The sequence below is a fragment of the Pseudophryne corroboree genome, chromosome 11 (genome assembly GCF_028390025.1).
Source record: "Pseudophryne corroboree isolate aPseCor3 chromosome 11, aPseCor3.hap2, whole genome shotgun sequence".
Taxonomy (NCBI): Eukaryota; Metazoa; Chordata; class Amphibia; order Anura; family Myobatrachidae; genus Pseudophryne; species Pseudophryne corroboree.
The window spans coordinates 292,271,104-292,293,532 of record NC_086454.1 but is presented as its reverse complement, the minus strand read 5'-3'; the positions used below and the strand labels follow the sequence as shown (position 1 = coordinate 292,293,532).

The 22,429-nt window shown below is 45.7% G+C and overlaps 1 protein-coding gene across 2 annotated transcripts in view; it reads right to left on the bottom strand.

Moving 5' to 3' along the window:
- Positions 1–22,429, bottom strand: part of WWP2 (WW domain containing E3 ubiquitin protein ligase 2) — a 181,943-nt gene that overhangs the window by 111,953 nt on the left and 47,561 nt on the right. For both annotated transcript variants that reach the window (XM_063945465.1, XM_063945464.1), the window contains exons 3-4: positions 2,209–2,295; positions 2,047–2,104 (exon numbers count right to left, since the gene is read on the bottom strand). In XM_063945465.1, coding sequence (XP_063801535.1) covers positions 2,047–2,104; positions 2,209–2,295 — 145 coding nt within the window. The remainder of the gene's footprint in view (positions 1–2,046; positions 2,105–2,208; positions 2,296–22,429) is intronic.

The following is a 22,429-nucleotide window of genomic DNA, read 5'->3' as shown; positions in this document are numbered from 1 at the left end:
CAGGGGGTTTCTCTGTGATATGCAAAACATCTTTTATTACAATAATCATATATTGAATACTATTTGCCAATTCTGGCTGTAACTTTGCATCATCGTAGTCGACACTGGAGTCAGAATCCATGTCGGCGTCAGTGTCTACTATTTTGGATAGTGGGCGCTTTTGAGACCCCGAAGGTCCCTGTGACATAGGGGAAAGGCAGGGTTTGACGCCTGTACATTCCCTAGACTCAATGCAATAAATTCACATTAGCACTAAAATATTCCACATATCCAACCAGTCAGGTGTCTGTGTTGCCGACGGAGACACCACAGTCATTTACTCCACCTCCTCCCTATGAGAGCCTTTTACCTCAGACATGCCGACACACGTGTACCGACACCACACACTCAGGGAATCCTCTTATCTGAAGACAGTTCCCCCACAAGGCCCTTTGGAGAGACAGAGAGAGAGTATGCCAGCACACACCCAGCGCTATATGACCCAGGAAAAAACACACGATATGTTTACCCAGATAGCGCTGTAATCTTTATTTTTGCGCCAAATTATGTGCCCCCCCCCTTCTTTAAAACCCTCTTTCACTGTGGATAAGCAGGGGAGAGTCCGGGGAGCTTCCTCTCAGCGCTGTGCTGTGGAGAAAATGGCGCTGGTGAGTGCTGAGGAAGAAGCTCCGCCCCCTCAGCGGCGGGCTTCTGTCCCGCTAAAATTAATAAAAAACTGGCGGGGGCTCTTTATATATACAGTGCCTAGCTGTATATATCTACTTTTGACAGAAAATAAGGTTATATTGCTGCCCAGGGCGCCCCCCCCTGCGCCCTTCACCCTTACAGTGACTGCCGTTTGTGTGTGCTGTGTGGGAGCAATGGCGCACAGCTTAACTGCTGTGCGTTACCTCAGTGAAGATCTGAAGTCTTCTGCCGCCTCTGAAGTCTTCTTTCTTCTCATACTCACCCGGCTTCTATCTTCCGGCTCTGTGAGGAGGACGGCGGCGCGGCTCCGGGACGAACTCCAGGGTGAGACCTGTGTTCCGACTCCCTCTGGAGCTAATGGTGTCCAGTAGCCTAAGAAGCAGAGCCTTAAAACTCACAGAAGTAGGTCTGCTTCTCTCTCCTCAGTCCCACGATGCAGGGAGTCTGTTGCCAGCAGTCTCCCTGAAAATAAAATACCTAACAAAATACTTTCTTTCAGGAAACTCAGGAGAGCTCCCTGTAATGCACCCAGTCTCCTCTGGGCACAGTAGTAAACTGAGGTCTGGAGGAGGGGCATAGAGGGAGGAGCCAGTGCACACCCATACCTAAAGTCTTTCTTAAAGTGCCCATGTATCCTGCGGAGCCCGTCTATCCCCATGGTCCTTACGGAGTCCCCAGCATCCTCTAGGACGTAAGAGAAAAAATGTGATATAAATACAACAATTGTGATATTGACTTGTGATAATCAAATTAATTTATTTCAAAATCTATATGTGCAAGAAAAAAAAATCAGATTTGGAATCAGCACCAAAAATGCATTCAGAATTTTATTTTCCTGATTTTTGTTGACTGATGTAATCGCCTATGGGAGCTGCGTTGAGTACATACTCAGATTATTGGACAGAGCAGACGGAAATCGGCTGATTGGACTGATTATTGCATAATGTGTAGCTATAGGAACATTGCTTTCTTTGTGACTTTGCAAGACTTCCACTTTTACTGCCATAAAATAAAAATGGCAGCTAATTGAATATGATACTATAGGAAAGCAGAACCTTAAATAATAACATAAAATCTGCTTCGTTAATTAAGGACAAGTAAGTCCAGGAAAGTAACAGCAACATAAACATGCTTAAAGATGGTCTATTCATTCAGGTGCAATCCCAATGTGATCCTGAGGGCATAAGTGACAGACTTCACAATCCACATTATGCCCATTATTGCTGCAAGAATAAGGAAGTCTTTATGTTACAGAAATGTATACAGGTCCTTACAATGTAGTCACTGTGATACGCAGATGTATACAAGGCTACACAACGTACAGTATAAAGTGAAATACATGTAACTGGGCGCACAAACCTGACTTTGTCTAGAGCGAAGTGACCGTGTTCAAATATCATCTCACATTCTGCGGCTTCTGCAAAGTAAAACCAGACACAGTCAGAGGCGACATAAAGAACAACATGTGCCCTGGTTCAGTAAGGCGGCAATGTATGTAAGCTGCAAGTGTACAGCACGCACCTTCATCAGGAGTAGACCTTAGTTCCGGATACGTCACGTTCCGGTTTCTTCTGAGTCTGTGCTCTGTCTGTAATGGGGCATTTTTCACTGGAAAAGAGAGAGAAGGCGCATTTATCACAATGTACTATACTTCACAGGCCACATGTCATTTAATTAAACTTAGAAAAAGAGATATTAATAATAATGTAGACTTTAGTGTGACCTGTAGGACACACTATCCGCACTTCTAGAACAGTGTTATTTATTACCAGTAGACATAATAACATCATAACATCCGGCATTTTGGAAAATTAAACTATTGCTGAGGGACGCCCCGCAGTCCTGCTGAATACAGGAGGGAATCTTGCCATTTGCTAGCAGCGCTCCAGTATAATAAGCTGCGGCTGGATTCCCAGCTAGGAAAAGACAGGAACATAATAGGTGGGATCACTGCGGTCGAATGGGGTGGGACTACTTGGGTTTAGGACATGTCCGAAGGTGGGCAGCTACTTTCATTTGTGTCACTTATTTAATAAGATAGTGGCAGATGAACAAAAAACTGTGCAGGTCATTTTCAGACATTGCAAAGGCTGGTGTCCGGGTATGGCTGGTGTAAAGGTTAGCATTACTGCCTCACAGCACTGAGGTTATGGGTTCGGTTCCTACCACAGCCCTACTTGTGTGGAGTTTGTACATTCTCCCTGTGCTTGCGTGGGTTTCCTCTGGGTACTCTGGTGTCCTTCCACATTCCAAAAATATACTGGTAGGTTATTTGGCTCCCGACAAAATAAATTATCCTAACGTGTAAGTGTGTGAGTGTCCATGCGTATAGGGTTGACTAGGTTGGCCAAGGGGGTCTTATCTGCATCCAATTTTGAATCTAATCCAACTGATATTTCGGGAAGGGGTGTAATGTCTGATTACAGGTACAAAACGGATTTATTTATTTTTATATTGAACTATTTTAGAACATTAGGATACCGATACTGACGCTTACATTGAGTCGGAATCAGAGGAGCATGCAGTCCATATGAAGCTGTGAGTACTCAGATTCTCAAGTGCAGAAATAAGCACATGCCAGCGTAAGCAGTAGATCCGATCACTCCACCAACAACACACCATTGGTCGCAACATCGACTCCTTGAGCTGCCTCTGCCTGGCGCAGAGTCTCCTTTAAGCCTCCTCATAAGACATGGCCACTGTGGCTGTGGTGCTGCAAACGAGATCACAGCCACACACGGCCATAGCACTCCGATAAAACCTCCTCTTTTGAGAAGACTTCAGGTCACCTCCCAGTCTCCACCTTGAACCACCCATAGATCGCAGGAGTCGGCTCAAGTCATAGCGATGTGATATACCAATGCGTATGCCATCACACAGCTGTTCGCACGTATGCAGTAAGGATTTCTCCCGGACTGCACATGTGCCGTTTGCCAATTGTCGCTCCTAACGTGCATTCCCTCAACTGCGTCCACCTCTAAATCAAGCCCATTTTATTATACCAAGATTTCACCCCAGACCTCGTGCTAGTTCTAACGTAAGTTTAAGTCTATGAGTTAGATGTACGAGGCACGTTTTGCAATATTATTCCCATTTTAAATTGAATGGTCAAGACCGCAGAAAGTTGGCGGCTTGCAAAAGCCACAGATTAATATGTTAAAACCTAGCTGAACGCTACAATTATCCTGAATCCCACCTCTGCAAATGTTAAAAACAGGAATCCTCCTCCCCCCTCACCTCAATATAATAATTTCTACCAATGTATATTCACTATTTTTCTTGGCACAATATACTTCTGCATAGTACATGAGGGGCAGATGTATTAAGCCTGGAGAAGTGATAAAGCCGTGATAATAAGTGCAAGGTGATAAAGCACCAGCCAATCAGCAGCGATATGGAAATTGACAGTTAAGAGCTGATTGGCTGGTGCGTTATCACCTTGCACTTATCACTTCTTTGGTACCACACGTGTTTTGCAAATAGGTGATTAGGGACTCACTAAAAAAAATCTTTTTGCTGGGTCCAGTCTTGCACGGGTCCCTTTAAGCTCGATAAAACCAGTTAACAAAACCTATGGGTTTTGCACAATGTGCGGCTCCTCGGTGCGTCTGTTCCTTGATAGACAACTTTATTTATACCCTTATATTTGAAACTGAATTGCATAATGCTGTAAATAAATAAAATCCAATAATACTACCAAATGATCTGTAAACCTGCTCCCCGCTGCAGTTCCCCTGGAAAAGATCCACAGAATTATTTTTAATTGCGCAAGGGAGTTGCATAAGGTGTGTATCCTTCCAATTTCACTTCCAGCATGAATAGAGGGGTATGCACTGCGATACATCAGACCTAAGGGAGTACTGGGATAAGCGTGTGTCTTGTCATGTACACATCACTGTTTCCCGCATGAAGGAGCTGTGTGTGTGTACATAGATGTGGAGCAGAGAGAGATTACATGTATAGGCATTAGCACAGGGAGTTATGTATACAGATAATGCCATAGGTGTATAGAGTGTGCATTATGAGTTGTGTTGTGGGGGGGGGGGGGTCACGGGGCTGTGAATGGCTCTTTCTCCGTAGGTCTCACACACACACAGAGCTCATTGTGCGTCCTGCTCCCCTCTTGTAATGACACTAATGACTTGGAGGAAGTTGGGCTGCCCGGAGCAGACTCTCCTGCTTTTACAAGGTGGATCAAATTGGGAAAATTAGCCCCCACCCCCTCATGCCTTCACACACACCTCTCTGTTTCTGAAGTTAAATAAACACAAGGCTGGAGAGAAGGGGGTGCAAGACACAGAGGGGCATTCTATCCTCAGTCCCAAACACACAGCGATGCTCTGTAACCGCTATATCGGTGCTGTTTGTGCAGCTCTTACAGAGAACGAAAGCCAATTAGATTTTTATTTGGGAGGGGCTGACCAGCTATTGGGGGAACAAAGCTTCCCTTTTCATGGCCCTAGTTAACCCCTTTGTGGCTCAGTAAAATAGGGATGTCAGCCTCCGTATCCCACCTCAGCTGGGTGGCAAGACCTCACAAATCCCCATAAGCCTGGGAAATGGTGCGGAGTATATGGAACGTGCAGGGAGATCATGCGGCTTTGCAACACATCACTTCATGGAAATAACACAGCAATCAGCACAGAGGACTCGATGTCTCAATACGCCTCCCACACCGGTGACCGGATTCCACCAGTGCTCTTTTCCTTCATGCCTGGCTATAGGTCTCGGTGAGAAGGAAACCCCTCCCTGAGACGCATGGCATACAGGTTACAGCCTAGTGGTAGATAGGGGAACTGCAAATAAAAACTCCCTGCAGCCTTGTAACATTGGGGGAGATACAGTATAAGAACCCCTATAAAGAGGACAAACAGGGTTGGGGAAAAACATTTTTTTTTGGTTGTTTTTTTAAAACGCTTTTTGGGTTTAAACCATTTTTTTTAGTTTAAACCAATTTTTGTTATTTTTATGGTTTTGCATTAATGTTTTAATGAAAAACATTTTTAATCATGTATTGTAAACCTTGATCAACCATGTTTTACTTCTACATGATGACTGCATAGTGTGCACAGGAGCAACAATTAATTGGATACAATCCCTAAACACAATATATCATGTCATCGTTCAAATGACTGCAGTGTGTGTATGCTAGAAATTAATCTTTTACAGCTTAATATTCCTGTTACGTGTGAATATATGTAGATAGAATAAACATATTAATACGTACAAAGGGGGTCATTCCGAGTTGATCGTAGCTGTGCTAAATTTAGCACAGCTACGATCATTCACACTGACATGCGGGGGGAAGCCCAGCACAGGGCTAGTCCGCCCCGCATGTCAGTGCCGGCTTCCCCGCATAAGTGCAAAGGCATCGCACAGCGGCGATGCCTTTGCACTTCAAGAGTAGTTCCTGACCAGCGCAGCTTTAGCATGCTGGCTAGGAGCTACTCAACGCTCCCCGGCCCGCAGCGGCTGCGTGTGATGTCACGCAGCCGCCGTGGTCCACCCCCCCAACAAACCAGTCACGCCTGCGTTGGGCCCCCCCCCCAACGGTCCGGCCACGCCAGCGTTGGCCGGACCGCGCCCCCCTAAACGGCGGCTTAACGCCGCCGTCCAGCGACCGCCTCTGCCTCAGAGGCGATCACTAGGCAACGACGGCTGGCATGTGCCGGCGCACTGCGGCGCCGGCGCAGTTCCGACCCGATCGCTGCGCTGTGAGAAACTGCAGAAAGCGATAGGGTTGGAATGACCCCCAAAGTACACTCAGAGATAGAAGATGTTGAAAATAAGAACAAGTTAATGTTAAGCATTAGCACCGGGCATGTCACTTGCATAAAACATTTTTAATAAAAACACTATTTATTTATTTTTTAAGTATAATAGGCATTTTTTTAATAAGTCACAGCACCGTGCCTGTACTAACAGCATGATAAAAAAAAAACAGAGTGGTTTTTATTAAAATACAGGTTGAGTATCCCATATCCAAATATTCCGAAATACGGAATATTCCGAAATACGGACTTTTTTGAGTGAGACTGAGATAGTGAAACCTTTGTTTTTTGATGGCTCAGTGTACACAAACTTTGTTTAATACTCAAAGTTATTAAAAATATTGTATTAAATGAACTTCAGGCTGTGTGTATAAGGTGTATATGAAACATAAATGAATTGTGTGAATGTACACACACTTTGTTTAATGCACAAAGTTATAAAAAATATTGGCTAAAATTACCTTCAGGCTGTGTGTATAAGGTGTATATGAAACATAAATGCATTCTGTGCTTAGATTTAGGTCCCATCACCATAATATCTCGTTATGGTATGCAATTATTCCAAAATACAGAAAAATCCGATATCCAAAATTCCTCTGGTCCCAAGCATTTTGGATAAGGGATACTCAACCTGTAATACATTTGGTTTAAACCAGCCATCCCTGAGGACAAGTAAAGTTGCCCATAGCAACTAACCACATTCTAGCTACTAATTTATAGAATGTACTAGTTAAGTGATGGCTAGACTATAACTGGTTGCTATGGGCAACTTCTCCACTTGTCCTCCCTAGAAAGTTGAATTCACGTCCCACTGTAGCATACTACTGTATCACTCTGCAGAACCCTATGTAACAAAGTAACAGCACTCAACCATGCAACACTTTATTCCTATGAACAGTGGTACAGCGCAACTGACCTAACCTCACCTATACAACACACGCCTCTCTGACGATTAATGGTCTGCAAGTTAGCCTGCTGAGAGTTGTAGTTCTACAATGTCAGATTAACCAAAGCTTCTCCATCTCTGATTCTTTTTTAACTGGATCACCTGAACAATAGGTCAGTGTTTATTCGCCAATGACATACTATAACCTCACAACCATGTATCATTGTATAAAGGGCAATAACATCTACAATACAAAGGTAATGAAATCTTACGGAGGATTATGCCACAAGGGAACTGGACAACAATGGAACCAGTTTTTCCACAAGGGGTCCATCGCTTCATTTTTGTGAAGCGTCAGGTTGCAAAACCCACCGCTGCTGGTTGTGCTGACGCCCAATATTTAAAAGAGAAATGGTTGTTCTAGCATGGTACAGATAGTAAAAGCAGATTCCATTTAAATATCGTCCAGAAGCGCAGAGTTTTACAACCTCACGCTTCATAAATAAACCCCCATATATCTGGAGCAGAAACCCTGAGCACCCATGTGATAGGAAGTTTGCACAATCCATAATAAAAACCGCAACAAACATAAGAACCCATTCTAATCTAGATGTTCTAAAAAGAGCACAAGTGGAGAAGTTGCCTATAGCAACCAACAAGATTGTGGCAATCGTTTTATGGATTGTACCATGTAAATTGTAGTTGGATGATGATTGGATGCTTCAGGCAACCTGTCCACTTGTACTCTCTAAAAGGTTGGCTATATTTCCCCCTATATTCTGCTCATCCAGGCGAGACAACTGCCTAGATTATAAAAGGAAAATTGACAGGATTTCCTACGGTAAAACATATATAGGGAAGACAGTAGACCATAGAATGTACTTCTGTGCAAGAGCAGTAAGTAGCGTTCCTCATGATCTCACACTGCTTACTGCGTTGCGATTCACTGATATGAGCTGAGCATCACAAGCTTGCAGTAGTTCTCAAGAAAACAGAACGTTAGTTTAACCGGAGTGGAGTGAATTATCGAGAACAATCTCTCAGTTAGTACAGGAGTCAGAGAATAGAAATGACATAAAATATGTGTATTCCTTGCGGAGAAGTCATTATCGCCTCTGCCAAGCCACAGCGACAGCCAGCAAGATATATAACCCCAAGACCAGGAATGTTACATGAGCCTGTGAAATAATGTTTGTCCCTAGCTGACTCTATACAGTAACCTCAGGCTGCCTGGAGAGGGCTAACACAAGTCAGTATTGTGTGTCTCTGCACAGAAGAGTGATACAATATGTAGCTTCATCATGAACAAAAAGTGCAGTGTGCGAACCACGGTTCAAGCCTACCTATTCATCCTTTCCAGTGTGTCAACGCTTACTTCTAATACGTGTCAGTCCCCAACACTGTGATCTCCATGATCCACTGAGCTATAGATTGGTGACCTATGTAATCACTGCAGAACACCAGGACAAGACAGTGAACATCCACACTGCATGTGGTCTGAGGAGGGGGACATTCTGCCTTTGCAGAGGGGACAACCTGTGCAGGCTGATTCTAGGGGCCTTACTCATTTGACGATGCGCCGCCGAGGTGCCCGACGGCCGAAACGGCCGACGAGCGACCCGGCGGCGGGGGGGGCAGTGACGGGGGGAGTGAAGTTTCTTCACTCCCCCCGTCACGCGGCTGCATTGAAGTGCAGGCAAATATGGACGAGATCGTCCATATTGGCCTGCATGCACAGCCGACGGGAGACCAGCGATGAACGAGCGCGGGGCCGCGCATCGTTCATCGCTGGAGTCTCCACACTGAAAGATATGAACGAGTTCTCGTTCATTTATGAACGAGATCGTTCATATCTTTCAGAAAATCGGCCAGTGTGTAGGGCCTATAACTTGTACCAAACATTAATTCTACGGTGCTTGTCAGCATCAGATTGGGACACTAAAAGGTCCACCTAGTATTTTAGTATAATGTATTCAAACAGTATTGTAGGTTTATTAGTAAAATGGGCCTACACGTGTAGACTCAGATTTATCAGAAGTAGCCTATCGCAGCTGTATACTGCTTCTGGTGTCAGCTGGACAACGCTTGTAATAAATCCTCCTATTTACTGCGACCACCGACATCAATTACTAAGGGGCGCTGGGCTGGGACATCCCCTGCTCTATCTATTTAAATGTACCGCATATGTGCCTCTGGTAGAACAATGGGCTTGGGTTATCAATGCACAGATGAAAGTCTGTGGCCCTCATTCAGTATAGATCGTAGCATCTTTGCAAATGTGATTCGTAGCAATGCAAATGCAGGAGGAAGTGTTACACACCACCTTGCTGCATTTGTGATGGCAGCACTGCGACCTGAGTAGCAGCCTGGGATCAAACATCGTGCCCATCAGTCGCGATGGTAAGCTGAGTAAGCCTCAGCTTACTCAGGCTGGTCGTCACAGGGCAGTTTGAGAGGCCAAGGAAACTGCATCTCGTGATATAGTCCTTGGCCTCACCACTCCCGGAAAACTGGAAACGCCGCCCGCCCCTCCCCTCCCCCCCAACCCAAACTCCTCTGCCTGTCAATCAGGCATAGACGTTCGCAATACTGCAATGCGATTGCAGGACATGTCCTGCGCAGTTTCCTAATTATCGTGAAACTGCGCTGAGGATCGCTCCTGTGATCCATACTGAATGAGAGCCTGTGTCTTTTAACGGCTTTACAGTCTCTGTGTCTTTTCATTAGAGATGAGCGGGATCGGTTCGTCGAGATCCGAACCCCCCCGAACTTCACCTATTTTACACGGATCCGAGGCAGCCTCAGATCTTCCCGCCTTGCTCGGTTAACCCGAAAGTCATCATCCCGCTGTCAGATTCCCGCGAGATTCGTATTCTATATAAAGAGCCGCGCTTCGCCGCCATTTTCACTCGTGCATTGGAGATTGAACGGAGAGGACGTGGCTGCGGTCTCTCCCTGAAAAGCTCAATATCTGTGCTCAGTGTGCTGCAAATATCTGTGCTCAGTGTGCTGAAAATTTTCGTTCTCTGCCTGAAAATGCTCCATATCTGTGCTCAGTGCGCTGCAAATATCTGTGCTCAGTGTGCTGCATTGTGGGGACCACCAGTATATAATTATAGTAGTACAGTACAGTAGGCCATTGCTGTATCTTGCAGCTCTGTGTCACTGCAAGTATCCATTCCATATCTGTGCTGCATTTTTGTGAGCAGTATATATAGTAGTACAGTGCAGCATTTTGGTGACCAACAGTATATAGTTGTACAGTACAGTAGGCCATTGCTGTATCTTGCAGCTCTGTGTCACTGCAAGTATCCATTCCATATCTGTGATGCATTTTTGTGAGCAGTATATATAGTAGTACAGTGCAGCATTTTGGTGACCAACAGTATATAGTTGTACAGTACAGTAGGCCATTGCTGTATCTTGCAGCTCTGTGTCACTGCAAGTATCCATTCCATATCTGTGCTGCATTTTTGTGAGCAATATATATAGTAGTACAGTGCAGTATTTTGGTGACCAACAGTATATAGTTGTACAGTACAGTAGGCCATTGCTGTATCTTGCAGCTCTGTGTCACTGTAAGTATCCATTCCATAATAAGAATTTACTTACCGATAATTCTATTTCTCGTAGTCCGTAGTGGATGCTGGGGACTCCGTCAGGACCATGGGGAATAGCGGGCTCCGCAGGAGACAGGGCACATCTAAAAAGCTTTTTAGGTCACATGGTGTGTACTGGCTCCTCCCCCTATGACCCCCCTCCAAGCCTCAGTTAGGTACTGTGCCCGGACGAGCGTACACAATAAGGAAGGATCTTGAATCCCGGGTAAGACTCATACCAGCCACACCAATCACACCGTACAACTTGTGATCTGAACCCAGTTAACAGTATGATAACAAAACGAAGTAGCCTCCGAAAAGATGGCTCACAACAATAGTAATAACCCGATTTTTGTAACAATAACTATGTACAAGCATTGCAGACAATCCGCACTTGGGATGGGCGCCCAGCATCCACTACGGACTACGAGAAATAGAATTATCGGTAAGTAAATTCTTATTTTCTCTAACGTCCTAGTGGATGCTGGGGACTCCGTCAGGACCATGGGGATTATACCAAAGCTCCCAAACGGGCGGGAGAGTGCGGATGACTCTGCAGCACCGAATGAGAGAACTCCAGGTCCTCCTTAGCCAGAGTATCAAAATTTGTAAAATTTTACAAACGTGTTCTCCCCTGACCACGTAGCTGCTCGGCAAAGTTGTAATGCCGAGACTCCTCGGGCAGCCGCCCAGGATGAGCCCACCTTCCTTGTGGAATGGGCATCTACATATTTCGTCTGTGGCAGGCCTGCCACAGAATGTGCAAGCTGAATTGTACTACAAATCCAGCGTGCAATAGACTGCTTAGAAGCATGAGCACCCAGCTTGTTGGGTGTATACAGTATAAACAGCAAGTCAGACTTTCTGACTCCAGCCGTCCTAACTATATATATATATATATATATATATATATTTTTAGGGCCCTGACCACGTCTAGTAACTTGGAGTCCTCCAAGTCCCTAGTAGCCGCAGGCACCACAAGAGGTTGTTTCAGGTGAAAACGCTGACACCCCTTCATGAAGAAACTGGAGACGAGTCCCAGTTCTGTCCTGTTCAAATGGAAAATTTTAATATGGGCTTTTGTAAGACAAAGCCGCCCATTCTGACAATCGCCTGGCCGAGGCCAGGGCTAACAACATGGTCACTTCCCATGTGAGATATTTGTCAACAGCATGGTCACTTTCCATGTGAGATATTTCAAATCCACAGATTTGAGCGGTTCAAACCAATATGATTTTAAGAAATCCCAACACTATGTTGAGATCTCACGGTGCCCCTAGGGGCACAAAAAAGCTGTATATGCAATACATCCTTTACAATCTGGACTTCAGGAACTGAAGTCAATTCTTTCTGGAAGAAAATCTACAGGGCCGAAATTTAAATGTTAATGAACCCCAATTTGAGGTCCAAAACACTCCTGTTTTCAGGAAGTGTAGAAATCGACCTAGTTGAATTTCCGTCGTGGAGCCTTCCTGGCCTCACCCACGCAACATATTTTCACCACATGTGGTGATGACGTTGTGCGGTCACCTCCTTCCTGGCTTTGACCAGGGTAGGTATGACCTCTTATGGAATGCCTTTTCCCCTCAGGATCCGGCATTCAACCGCCATGCCGTCAAACGCAGCCGCGGTAAGTCTTGGAATAGACATGGTACTTGCTGAATCAAGTCCCTTCTTAGCTCCCCAGGCCCTTAGTCCTCTGTGAGCATTTCTTGAAGTTCCGGGTACCAAGTCCCTCTTGGCCAATCCGGAGCCACTAGTATAGTTCATACTCCTCTATGTCTTATAATTCTCAATACCCTGGTTATGAGAAACAGAGGAGGCAACACATACACAGACTGGTACACCCACGGTGTTACCAGAACATCCACAGCTATCGCCTGAAGGTCTCATGACCTGGCGGAATACCTGTCCCGTTTTTGTTCGGGCGGGACGCCATCATGTCCACCTTTGGTCTTTGCCAACGGTCCACAATCATGTTGAAAAACTTCCCTATGAAGTTTCCACTCTCCCGGGTGGAGGTCATGCCTGCTGAGGAAGTCTGCTTCCCAGTCGTCCACTCCCGGAAAGAACACTGCTGACAGTGCTATCACATGATTTTCCGCCTAGCGAAAAATCCTTGCAGTTTTCACTGCCCTCCTGCTTCTTGTGCCGCCCTTCTGTTTACGTGGGCGACTGCCGTGATGTTATCCCACTGGATCAATACCGGCTGACCTTGAAGCAGAGGTCTAGCTAAGTTTAGAGCATTATAAATTTGCTCTAAGCTTATTTATGCGGAGAGAATTCTCCAGACTTAATCACACTTCCCTGGAAATTTTTTCCCTGTGTGACTGTTCCCCAGCCTCTCAGGCTGGCCTCCGTGGTCACCGGCATCCAATCCTGAATGCCGAATCTGCGGCCCTCTAGAAGATGAGCACTCTGTAATCACCACAGGAGAGACACCCTTTTCCTTGGATATAGGGTTATCCGCTGATGCATCTGAGGATGCGATCCGGACCATTTGTCCAGCAGATCCCACTGAAGAGTTCTTGCGGGAAATCTGCCGAATGGAATTGCTTCGTAATAAGCCACCATTTTTACCAGGACTCTTGTGCAATGATGCACTGACACTTTTCCTGGTTTTAGGAGGATCCCGATTAGCTCGGATAACTCCCTGGTTTTCTCCACTGGGAGAAACACGTTTTTCTGGACTGTGTCCAGAATCTTCCCTAGGAACAGTAGACGTGTCGTCGGAAAAAGCTGCGATTTTGGAATATTTAGAATCCACTCGTGCTGTCGTAGAACTACTTAAGATAGTGCTACTCCGACCTCCAACTGTTCTCTGGACCTTGCCCTTATCAGGAAAGCGTCCATGTTTCTTTTAAGAAAAATCATCATTCCGGCCATTACCTTGGTAAAGACCCGGGGCGCCGTGGACCATCCAAACGGCAGCGTCTGAACTGATAGTGACAGTTCTGTACCAGGAACCTGAAGTACCCTTGGTGAGAAGGGCAAATTTGGACCTGTAGGTAAACGTCCCTGATATCCAGTGACATCATATCGTCCCCTTCTTCCTGGTTCGCTATCACTGCTCCGAGTGACTCCATCTTGATTTGAACGCTTGTATGTAAGTGTTCAAATATTTCAGATCTCACCGAGCCGGTTGGCTTCAGTACCACAATATAGTGTGGAATACTACCCCCTTCCTTGTTGTAAGAAGGGTACTTTGATTATCACCTGCTGGGAATACAGCCTGTGAATTGTGTGAGGGGGAGACGTCTCGAATTTCCAATGTACACCTGGGATATTACATGTAGGATCCCGGAGTTCCCTTGCGAGTGTTGCTGAAACTCTTGAGATGACCCCCTACCGCACCTGAGTCCGCTTGTACGGCCCCAGCGTTATGCTGCGGACTTGGCAGAAGCCGTGAGGAGCTTCTGTTCCTGGGAATGAGCTGCTTGCTGCAGTCTTCTTCCCTTTCCTCTCCCCCTGGGCAGATATGACTGGCCTTCGCCCGCCTGCCCGTATGGGGACGAAAGGACTGAGACTGAAAAGACTGTGTCTTTTTCTGCCAATATGTGACTCGGGGTAACAAAAGGTGGATTTTTCAGCTGTTGCCATGGCCACCAGGTCCAATGGACCGCCCCTTTATACGGCAATACTTCCATATGCCGTCTGGAATCTGCCTCACCTGACCACTGTCGTGTCTTCGTCTGGCAGATATGTACATCACATTTACTCTTTGATGCCAGAATGCAAATATGCCTCTGCGCATCACACATATATAGAAATGCATCCCTAAAATGCTCTATAGACAATAAAATCCTGTCCCTGTCAAGGGTATCAAAATTTTCAGTCAGGAAATCCGACCAAGCCCCCTCAGCGCTGCACATCCAGGCTGAGGCGATTGCTGGTCGTAGTATAACACCAGTATGTGTGTATATACTGTTATGATATTTTTCAGCTTCCTATCAGCTGGCTCCTTGAGGGCGGCCGTATCTGGAAACGGTAACGCCATGTTTTTTATATGCGTGTGAGTGCCTTGTCCACCCTAAGGTGTGTTTTACAACTCGCCCTTACTACTGGCGGGAAAAAGGGTATACCGCCCATAACTTTCTGTCGGAGGAACCCCACGTATCATCACACACTTCATTTAATTTTTCTGATTCAGGCAAAACTACAAGTAGTTTATTCCCACCCTACAAAATACCCTTATTTGTGGTACTTGTGGTATCAGAAATACGTAACACCTCCTTCATTGCCCTTAACATGTAACTTGTGGCCCTAAAGGAAAAATACGTTTGTTTCTTCACCGTCGACACTGGGGTCAGTGTCCGTGTCAGTGTCTGTCGACCGACTGAGGTAAATGGGCGTTTTTACAAGCCCCTGACGGTGTCTGAGACGCCTGGACCGATACTAATTTGTCCGCCGGCTGTCTCATGTCGTCAACCGGCTTGCAGCGTGTTGACATTATCACGTAATTCCATAAGTAAGCCATCCATTCTGGTGTCGACTCCCTAGAGAGTGACATCACCATTACAGGCAATTTTCTCCGTCTCCTCACCAACATTTTCCTCATACATGTCGACACACACGTACCGACCTACAGCACACACATATAGGGAATGCTCTGATAGAGGACAGGACCCACTAGCCCTTTGGGGAGACAGAGGGAGAGTTTGCCAGCACACACCAAAAGCGCCATAATGTATATAACAACCCTAGAAGGTGTTGTTTCTATATATGGGCTCTTAATATATAATTATATCGCCAATTTATGCCCCCCTTCTCTTTAACCCTGTTTCTGTAGTGCAGGGGAGAGTGGGAGCCTTCCTCACCAGCGGAGCTGGTCAGGAAAATGGCGCTGAGTGCTGAGGAGAATAAGCTCCGCCCCTTTCACGGCGGGCTTTTCTCCCGGTTATTAGGAAAACTGGCCTGGGTTAAATACATACATATAGCCTTAATGGCTATATGTGATGTATTTATTTGCCAAATAGGTATTTATATTGCTGCCCAGGGCGCCCCCAGCAGCGCCCTGCACCCTCCGTGACCGTGTCAGTGAGCCGTGTAGCAACAATGGCGCACAGCTGCAGTGCTGTGCGCTACCTCTCTGAAGACTGTGAAGTCTTCTGCCGCCTGTTTCCGGACCTCCGTTCCGCCGTCTTTCTTCAGCGTCTGTAAGGGGGATCGGCGGCGCGGCTCCGGGACGAACCCCAGGCTGACCTGTGTTCCGACTCCCTCTGGAGCTCAGTGTCCAGTAGCCTAAAACTTCAATCCTCCTGCACGCAGGTGAGTTGCAAGTCTCTCCCCTAAGTCCCTCGTTGCAGTGATCCTGTCGCCAGCAGGAATCACTGATTAGAAACCTAAAAAAAAACTTTACTAAACAGCTCCTTAAGAGAGCCATCCAGTTTGCACCCTTCTCGGACGGGCACAAAAACCTAACTGAGGCTTGGAGGGGGGTCATAGGGGGAGGAGCCAGTACACACCATGTGACCTAAAAAGCTTTTTAGATGTGCCCTGTCTCCTGCGGAGCCCGCTATTCCCCATGGTCCTGACGGAGTCCCCAGCATCCACTAGGACGTTAGAGAAATCTGTGCTGCATTTTTGTGAGCAGTATATATAGTAGAGATGAGCGGGTTCGGTTTCTCTGAATCCGAACCCGCCAGAACTTCATGTTTTTTTTCACGGGTCCGAGCGACTCGGATCTTCCCGCCTTGCTCGGTTAACCCGAGCGCGCCCGAACGTCATCATGACGCTGTCGGATTCTCGCGAGGCTCGGATTCTATCGCGAGACTCGAATTCTATATAAGGAGCCGCGCGTCGCCGCCATTTTCACACGTGCATTGAGATTGATAGGGAGAGGACGTGGCTGGCGTCCTCTCCGTTTAGAATAGATTAGAGAGACACTTGATTTACTAATTTTGGGGAGCATTAGGAGTACTCAGTACAGTGCAGAGTTTTGCTGATAGTGACCAGTGACCACCAGTTTTATTTATAATCCGTTCTCTGCCTGAAAAAAGCGATACACAGCACACAGTGACTCAGTCACATACCATATCTGTGTGCACTGCTCAGGCTCAGGCCAGTGTGCTGCATCATCTATTATCTATATATAATATTATATATATCTGTCTGACTGCTCAGCTCACACAGCTTATAATTGTGGGGGAGACTGGGGAGCACTACTGCAGTGCCAGTTATAGGTTATAGCAGGAGCCAGGAGTACATAATATATTATATAGTGAGTGACCACCAGACACACAGTGCAGTTTATTTAATATATCCGTTCTCTGCCTGAAAAAAGCGATACACACAGTGACTCAGTCAGTCACATACCATATCTGTGTGCACTGCTCAGGCTCAGGCCAGTGTGCTGCATCATCTATATATTATATATCTGTCTGACTGCTCAGCTCACACAGCTTATAATTGTGGGGGAGACTGGGGAGCACTACTGCAGTGCCAGTTATAGGTTATAGCAGGAGCCAGGAGTACATAATATTATATTAAAATTAAACAGTGCACACTTTTGCTGCAGGAGTGCCACTGCCAGTGTGACTAGTGACCAGTGACCTGACCACCAGTATATATAATATTAGTAGTATACTATCTCTTTATCAACCAGTCTATATATTAGCAGCAGACACAGTACAGTGCGGTAGTTCACGGCTGTGGCTACCTCTGTGTCGGCACTCGGCAGCCCGTCCATAATTGTATATACCACCTAACCGTGGTTTTTTTTTCTTTCTTTATACATACATACTAGTTACGAGTATACTATCTCTTTATCAACCAGTCTATATTAGCAGCAGACACAGTACAGTGCGGTAGTTCACGGCTGTGGCTACCTCTGTGTCGGCACTCGGCAGCCCGTCCATAATTGTATATACCACCTAACCGTGGTTTTTTTTTCTTTCTTTATACATACATACTAGTTACGAGTATACTATCTCTTTATCAACCAGTCTATATATTAGCAGCAGACACAGTACAGTGCGGTAGTTCACGGCTGTGGCTACCTCTGTGTCGGCACTCGGCAGCCCGTCCATAATTGTATATACCACCTAACCGTGGTTTTTTTTTCTTTCTTTATACATACATACTAGTTACGAGTATACTATCTCTTTATCAACCAGTCTATATATTAGCAGCAGACACAGTACAGTGCGGTAGTTCACGGCTGTGGCTACCTCTGTGTCGGCACTCGGCAGCCCGTCCATAATTGTATACTAGTATCCAATCCATCCATCTCCATTGTTTACCTGAGGTGCCTTTTAGTTGTGCCTATTAAAATATGGAGAACAAAAATGTTGAGGTTCCAAAATTAGGGAAAGATCAAGATCCACTTCCACCTCGTGCTGAAGCTGCTGCCACTAGTCATGGCCGAGACGATGAAATGCCAGCAACGTCGTCTGCCAAGGCCGATGCCCAATGTCATAGTACAGAGCATGTCAAATGCAAAACACCAAATATCAGTAAAAAGCCTCTTTTTTTCTTTGCGTCATGTGCTGTTTGGGGAGGGTTTTTTGGAAGGGACATCCTGCGTGACACTGCAGTGACACTCCTAGATGGGCCCGGTGTTTGTGTCGGCCACTAGGGTCGCTTATCTTACTCACACAGCGACCTCGGTGCAAATTTTAGGACTAAAAATAATATTGTGAGGTGTGAGGTATTCAGAATAGACTGAAAATGAGTGTAAATTATGGTTTTTGAGGTTAATAATACTTTGGGATCAAAATGACCCCCAAATTCTATGATTTAAGCTGTTTTTTAGTGTTTTTTGAAAAAAACACCCGAATCCAAAACACACCCGAATCCGACAAAAAAAATTCGGTGAGGTTTTGCCAAAACGCGTTCGAACCCAAAACACGGCCGCGGAACCGAACCCAAAACCAAAACACAAAACCCGAAAAATTTCAGGCGCTCATCTCTAATATATAGTAGTACAGTGCAGCGTTTTGGTGACCAACACTATATAGTTGTACAGTACAGTAGGCCATTGCTGTATCTTGCAGCTCTGTGTCACTGCAAGTATCCATTCCATATCTCTGCTGCATTTTTGTGAGCAGTATATATAGTAGTACAGTGCAGCATTTTGATGACCAACAGTATATAGTTGTACAGTACAGTAGGCCATTGCTGTATCTTGCAGCTCTGTGTCACTGTAAGTATCCATTCCATATCTGTGCTGCATTTTTGTGAGCAGTATATATAGTAGTACAGTGCAGCATTTTGGTGACCAACAGTATATAGTTGTACAGTACAGTAGGCCATTGCTGTATCTTGCAGCTCTGTGTCACTGCAAGTATCCATTCCATATCTGTGCTGCATTTTTGTGAGCAGTATATATAGTAGTACAGTGCAGCATTTTGGTGACCAACAGTATATAGTTGTACAGTACAGTAGGCCATTGATGTATCTTGCAGCTCTGTGTCACTGCAAGTATCCATTCCATATCTGTGCTGCATTTTTGTGAGCAGTATATATAGTAGTACAGTGCAGCATTTTGGTGACCAACAGTATATAGTTGTACAGTACAGTAGGCCATTGCTGTATCTTGCAGCTCTGTGTCACTTCAAGTATCCATATCTGTGCTGCATTGTTGTGAGCAGTATATGGTAGTACAGTGCAGCATTGTGGTGACCAGTATACTAAAGTACAATAGTCCAGTGCTGTTCTCGCTGCTCAGTGTCAGTTCTCCGTAGTATCATCAGTGCTCAGTAAAATCAGTGCTCAGTAAAATCAGTGCTCAGTAAAATCAGTGATTGATCAGTATAATCAGTTCTCAGTATAATCAGTGCGCTGTTAGACGTGCGCCCGTTTTCCGCCATTAGTGCATTGGGATTTAGACAATTGATGAAGTTATTGTGTCCCCGGTACAAAATCCCATCTAGATTCCACTTCACTAGGCAGGGATAGCGAGATTTTACCAATTAATATCAGTGATTTATAATTAATTATTAATTACAGTGATCTTGCCAAATGATTCCAGTGATTTTGTCATTTTCTTCCAGTGATTTGGACCAATAATACCACTGATTAGAACGGGTGGTACTCATGTGACCGACGGTCGGGAGACCAACGGTCACATGACCTCCTCCAGCATCCCGACCCCCACTATCCCGATGGTCGGCATGCCGACCAACTGGGACTATTTCCACTCGTGGGTGTCCATGACACCCATAGAGTGGGAATAGTACCCGTGGCGACTGCACTCGCCCCTCCCCGTATGCTGCCGGGATCCCGGCGTCGGTAAGCTGACCGGCGGTCAGTGGACCGCCGGTCAGCCATACTACACCCGATTAGAACAAATAATTCCTGTGATATTGAGGTGTTTGTGTCGCTTAGCTTAGCCATCCAGCGACCACAGTGCACCTCTTTTTCTCTTTTCTTTGCATCATGTGCTGTTTGGGGGCTATTTTTTTTAAGTGCTATCCTGTCTGACACATTTCCGTATATGTCCAGTGGTATTGCCACTTGATATAATTCCCGACATTACTGCCATTTAATTCCAGTGATTTTATCATTTTCTTCCAGTGATTTGGACCAATAATACCATTGATTAGAACAAATAATTCCTGTGATTTTGTCATTTTCTTCCAGTGATTTGGACCAATAATACCATTGATTAGAACGAATAATTCCTGTGATATTGAGGTGTTTGTGTCGCTTAGCTTAGCTGTCCAGCGACCACAGTGCACCTCTTTTTCTCTTTTCTTTGCATCATGTGCTGTTTGGGGCCAATTTTTTTAAGTGCCATCCTGTCTGATTCTGCAGTGACACTCCTAGATGGGCCAGGTGTTTTTGCCGCCCTCTTGGGTCGCTTAGCTTAGTCATCCAGCGACCTCGGTGCAAATTTTAGGACTAAAAATAGTATTGTGAGGTGTTCAGAATAGACTGGAAATGAGTGGAAATTATGGTTATTGAGGTTAATAATACTATAGGATCAAAATGACCCCCAAATTCTATGATTTAAGCTGTTTTTGAGGGGGTTTTGAAAAAAAAACACCCGAATCCAAAACACACACGTATCCGACAAAAATTTTTAAGGGAGGTTTTGCCAAAACACGTCCGAATACAAAACACGGCCGCGGAACCGAATACAAAACCCGAAAAAATAAGATTTTACTTACCGGTAAATCTATTTCTCGTAGTCCGTAGTGGATGCTGGGGACTCCGTAAGGACCATGGGGAATAGACGGGCTCCGCAGGAGACATGAGCACTTTAAGAAAGAATTAAGATTCTGGTGTGCTCTGGCTCCTCCCTCTATGTCCCTCCTCCTGACCTCAGTTAGAGAAACTGTGCCCGGAAGAGCTGACAGTACAAGGAAAGGATTTTGGTAATCCAGGGCAAGATACATACCAGCCACACCAATCACACCGTATAACTTGTGATAACCTTACCCAGTTAACAGTATGAACAACAACAGAGCATCAGTTCAACCCTGATGCAACCATAACATAACCCTTATTTAAGCAATAACTATATACAAGTATTGCAGAAGAAGTCCGCACTTGGGACGGGCGCCCAGCATCCACTACGGACTACGAGAAATAGATTTACCGGTAAGTAAAATCTTATTTTCTCTAACGTCCTAGTGGATGCTGGGGACTCCGTAAGGACCATGGGGATTATACCAAAGCTCCCAAACGGGCGGGAGAGTGCGGATGACTCTGCAGCACCGAATGAGCAAACTCAAGGTCCTCCTCAGCCAGGGTATCAAACTTATAGAACTTTGCAAAAGTGTTTGAACCTGACCAAGTAGCCGCTCGGCACAGCTGTAATGCCGAGACCCCTCGGGCAGCCGCCCAAGAAGAGCCCACCTTCCTAGTGGAATGGGCCTTAACTGATTTTGGCAGCGGCAATCCAGCCGCAGAATGAGCCTGCTGAATCGTGTTACAGATCCAGCGAGCAATAGTTTGCTTTGAAGCAGGAGCACCAAGTTTGTTGGAAGCATACAGGATAAACAAAGACTCTGTATTCCTGACCCTAGCCATTCTGGCTACATAAACCTTCAAAGCCCTGACCACATCAAGCAACTCGGAATCCTCCAAGTCCGTAGTAGCCACAGGCACCACAATAGGTTGGTTTATATGAAAGGATGAAACCACTTTCGGCAGGAATTGTGGACGGGTCCTCAATTCTGCTCTATCCGCATGGAAAACCAGATTGGGGCTTTTATGCGACAAAGCCACCAATTCTGACACACGCCTAGCCGAAGCCAAGGCTAGTAGCATGACCACCTTCCACGTGAGATATTTCAATTCCACCGTTTTGAGTGGTTCAAACCAGTGGGATTTCAGGAAACTCAACACCACGTTAAGATCCCAAGGTGCCACTGGAGGCACAAAAGGGGGCTGAATATGCAGCACTCCCTTTACAAACGTCTGAACTTCAGGTAGAGAAGCCAGCTCTTTTTGAAAGAAAATGGATAGGGCCGAAATCTGAACCTTAATGGAACCCAATTTAAGGCCCAAAGTCACTCCTGACTGTAGGAAGTGAAGGA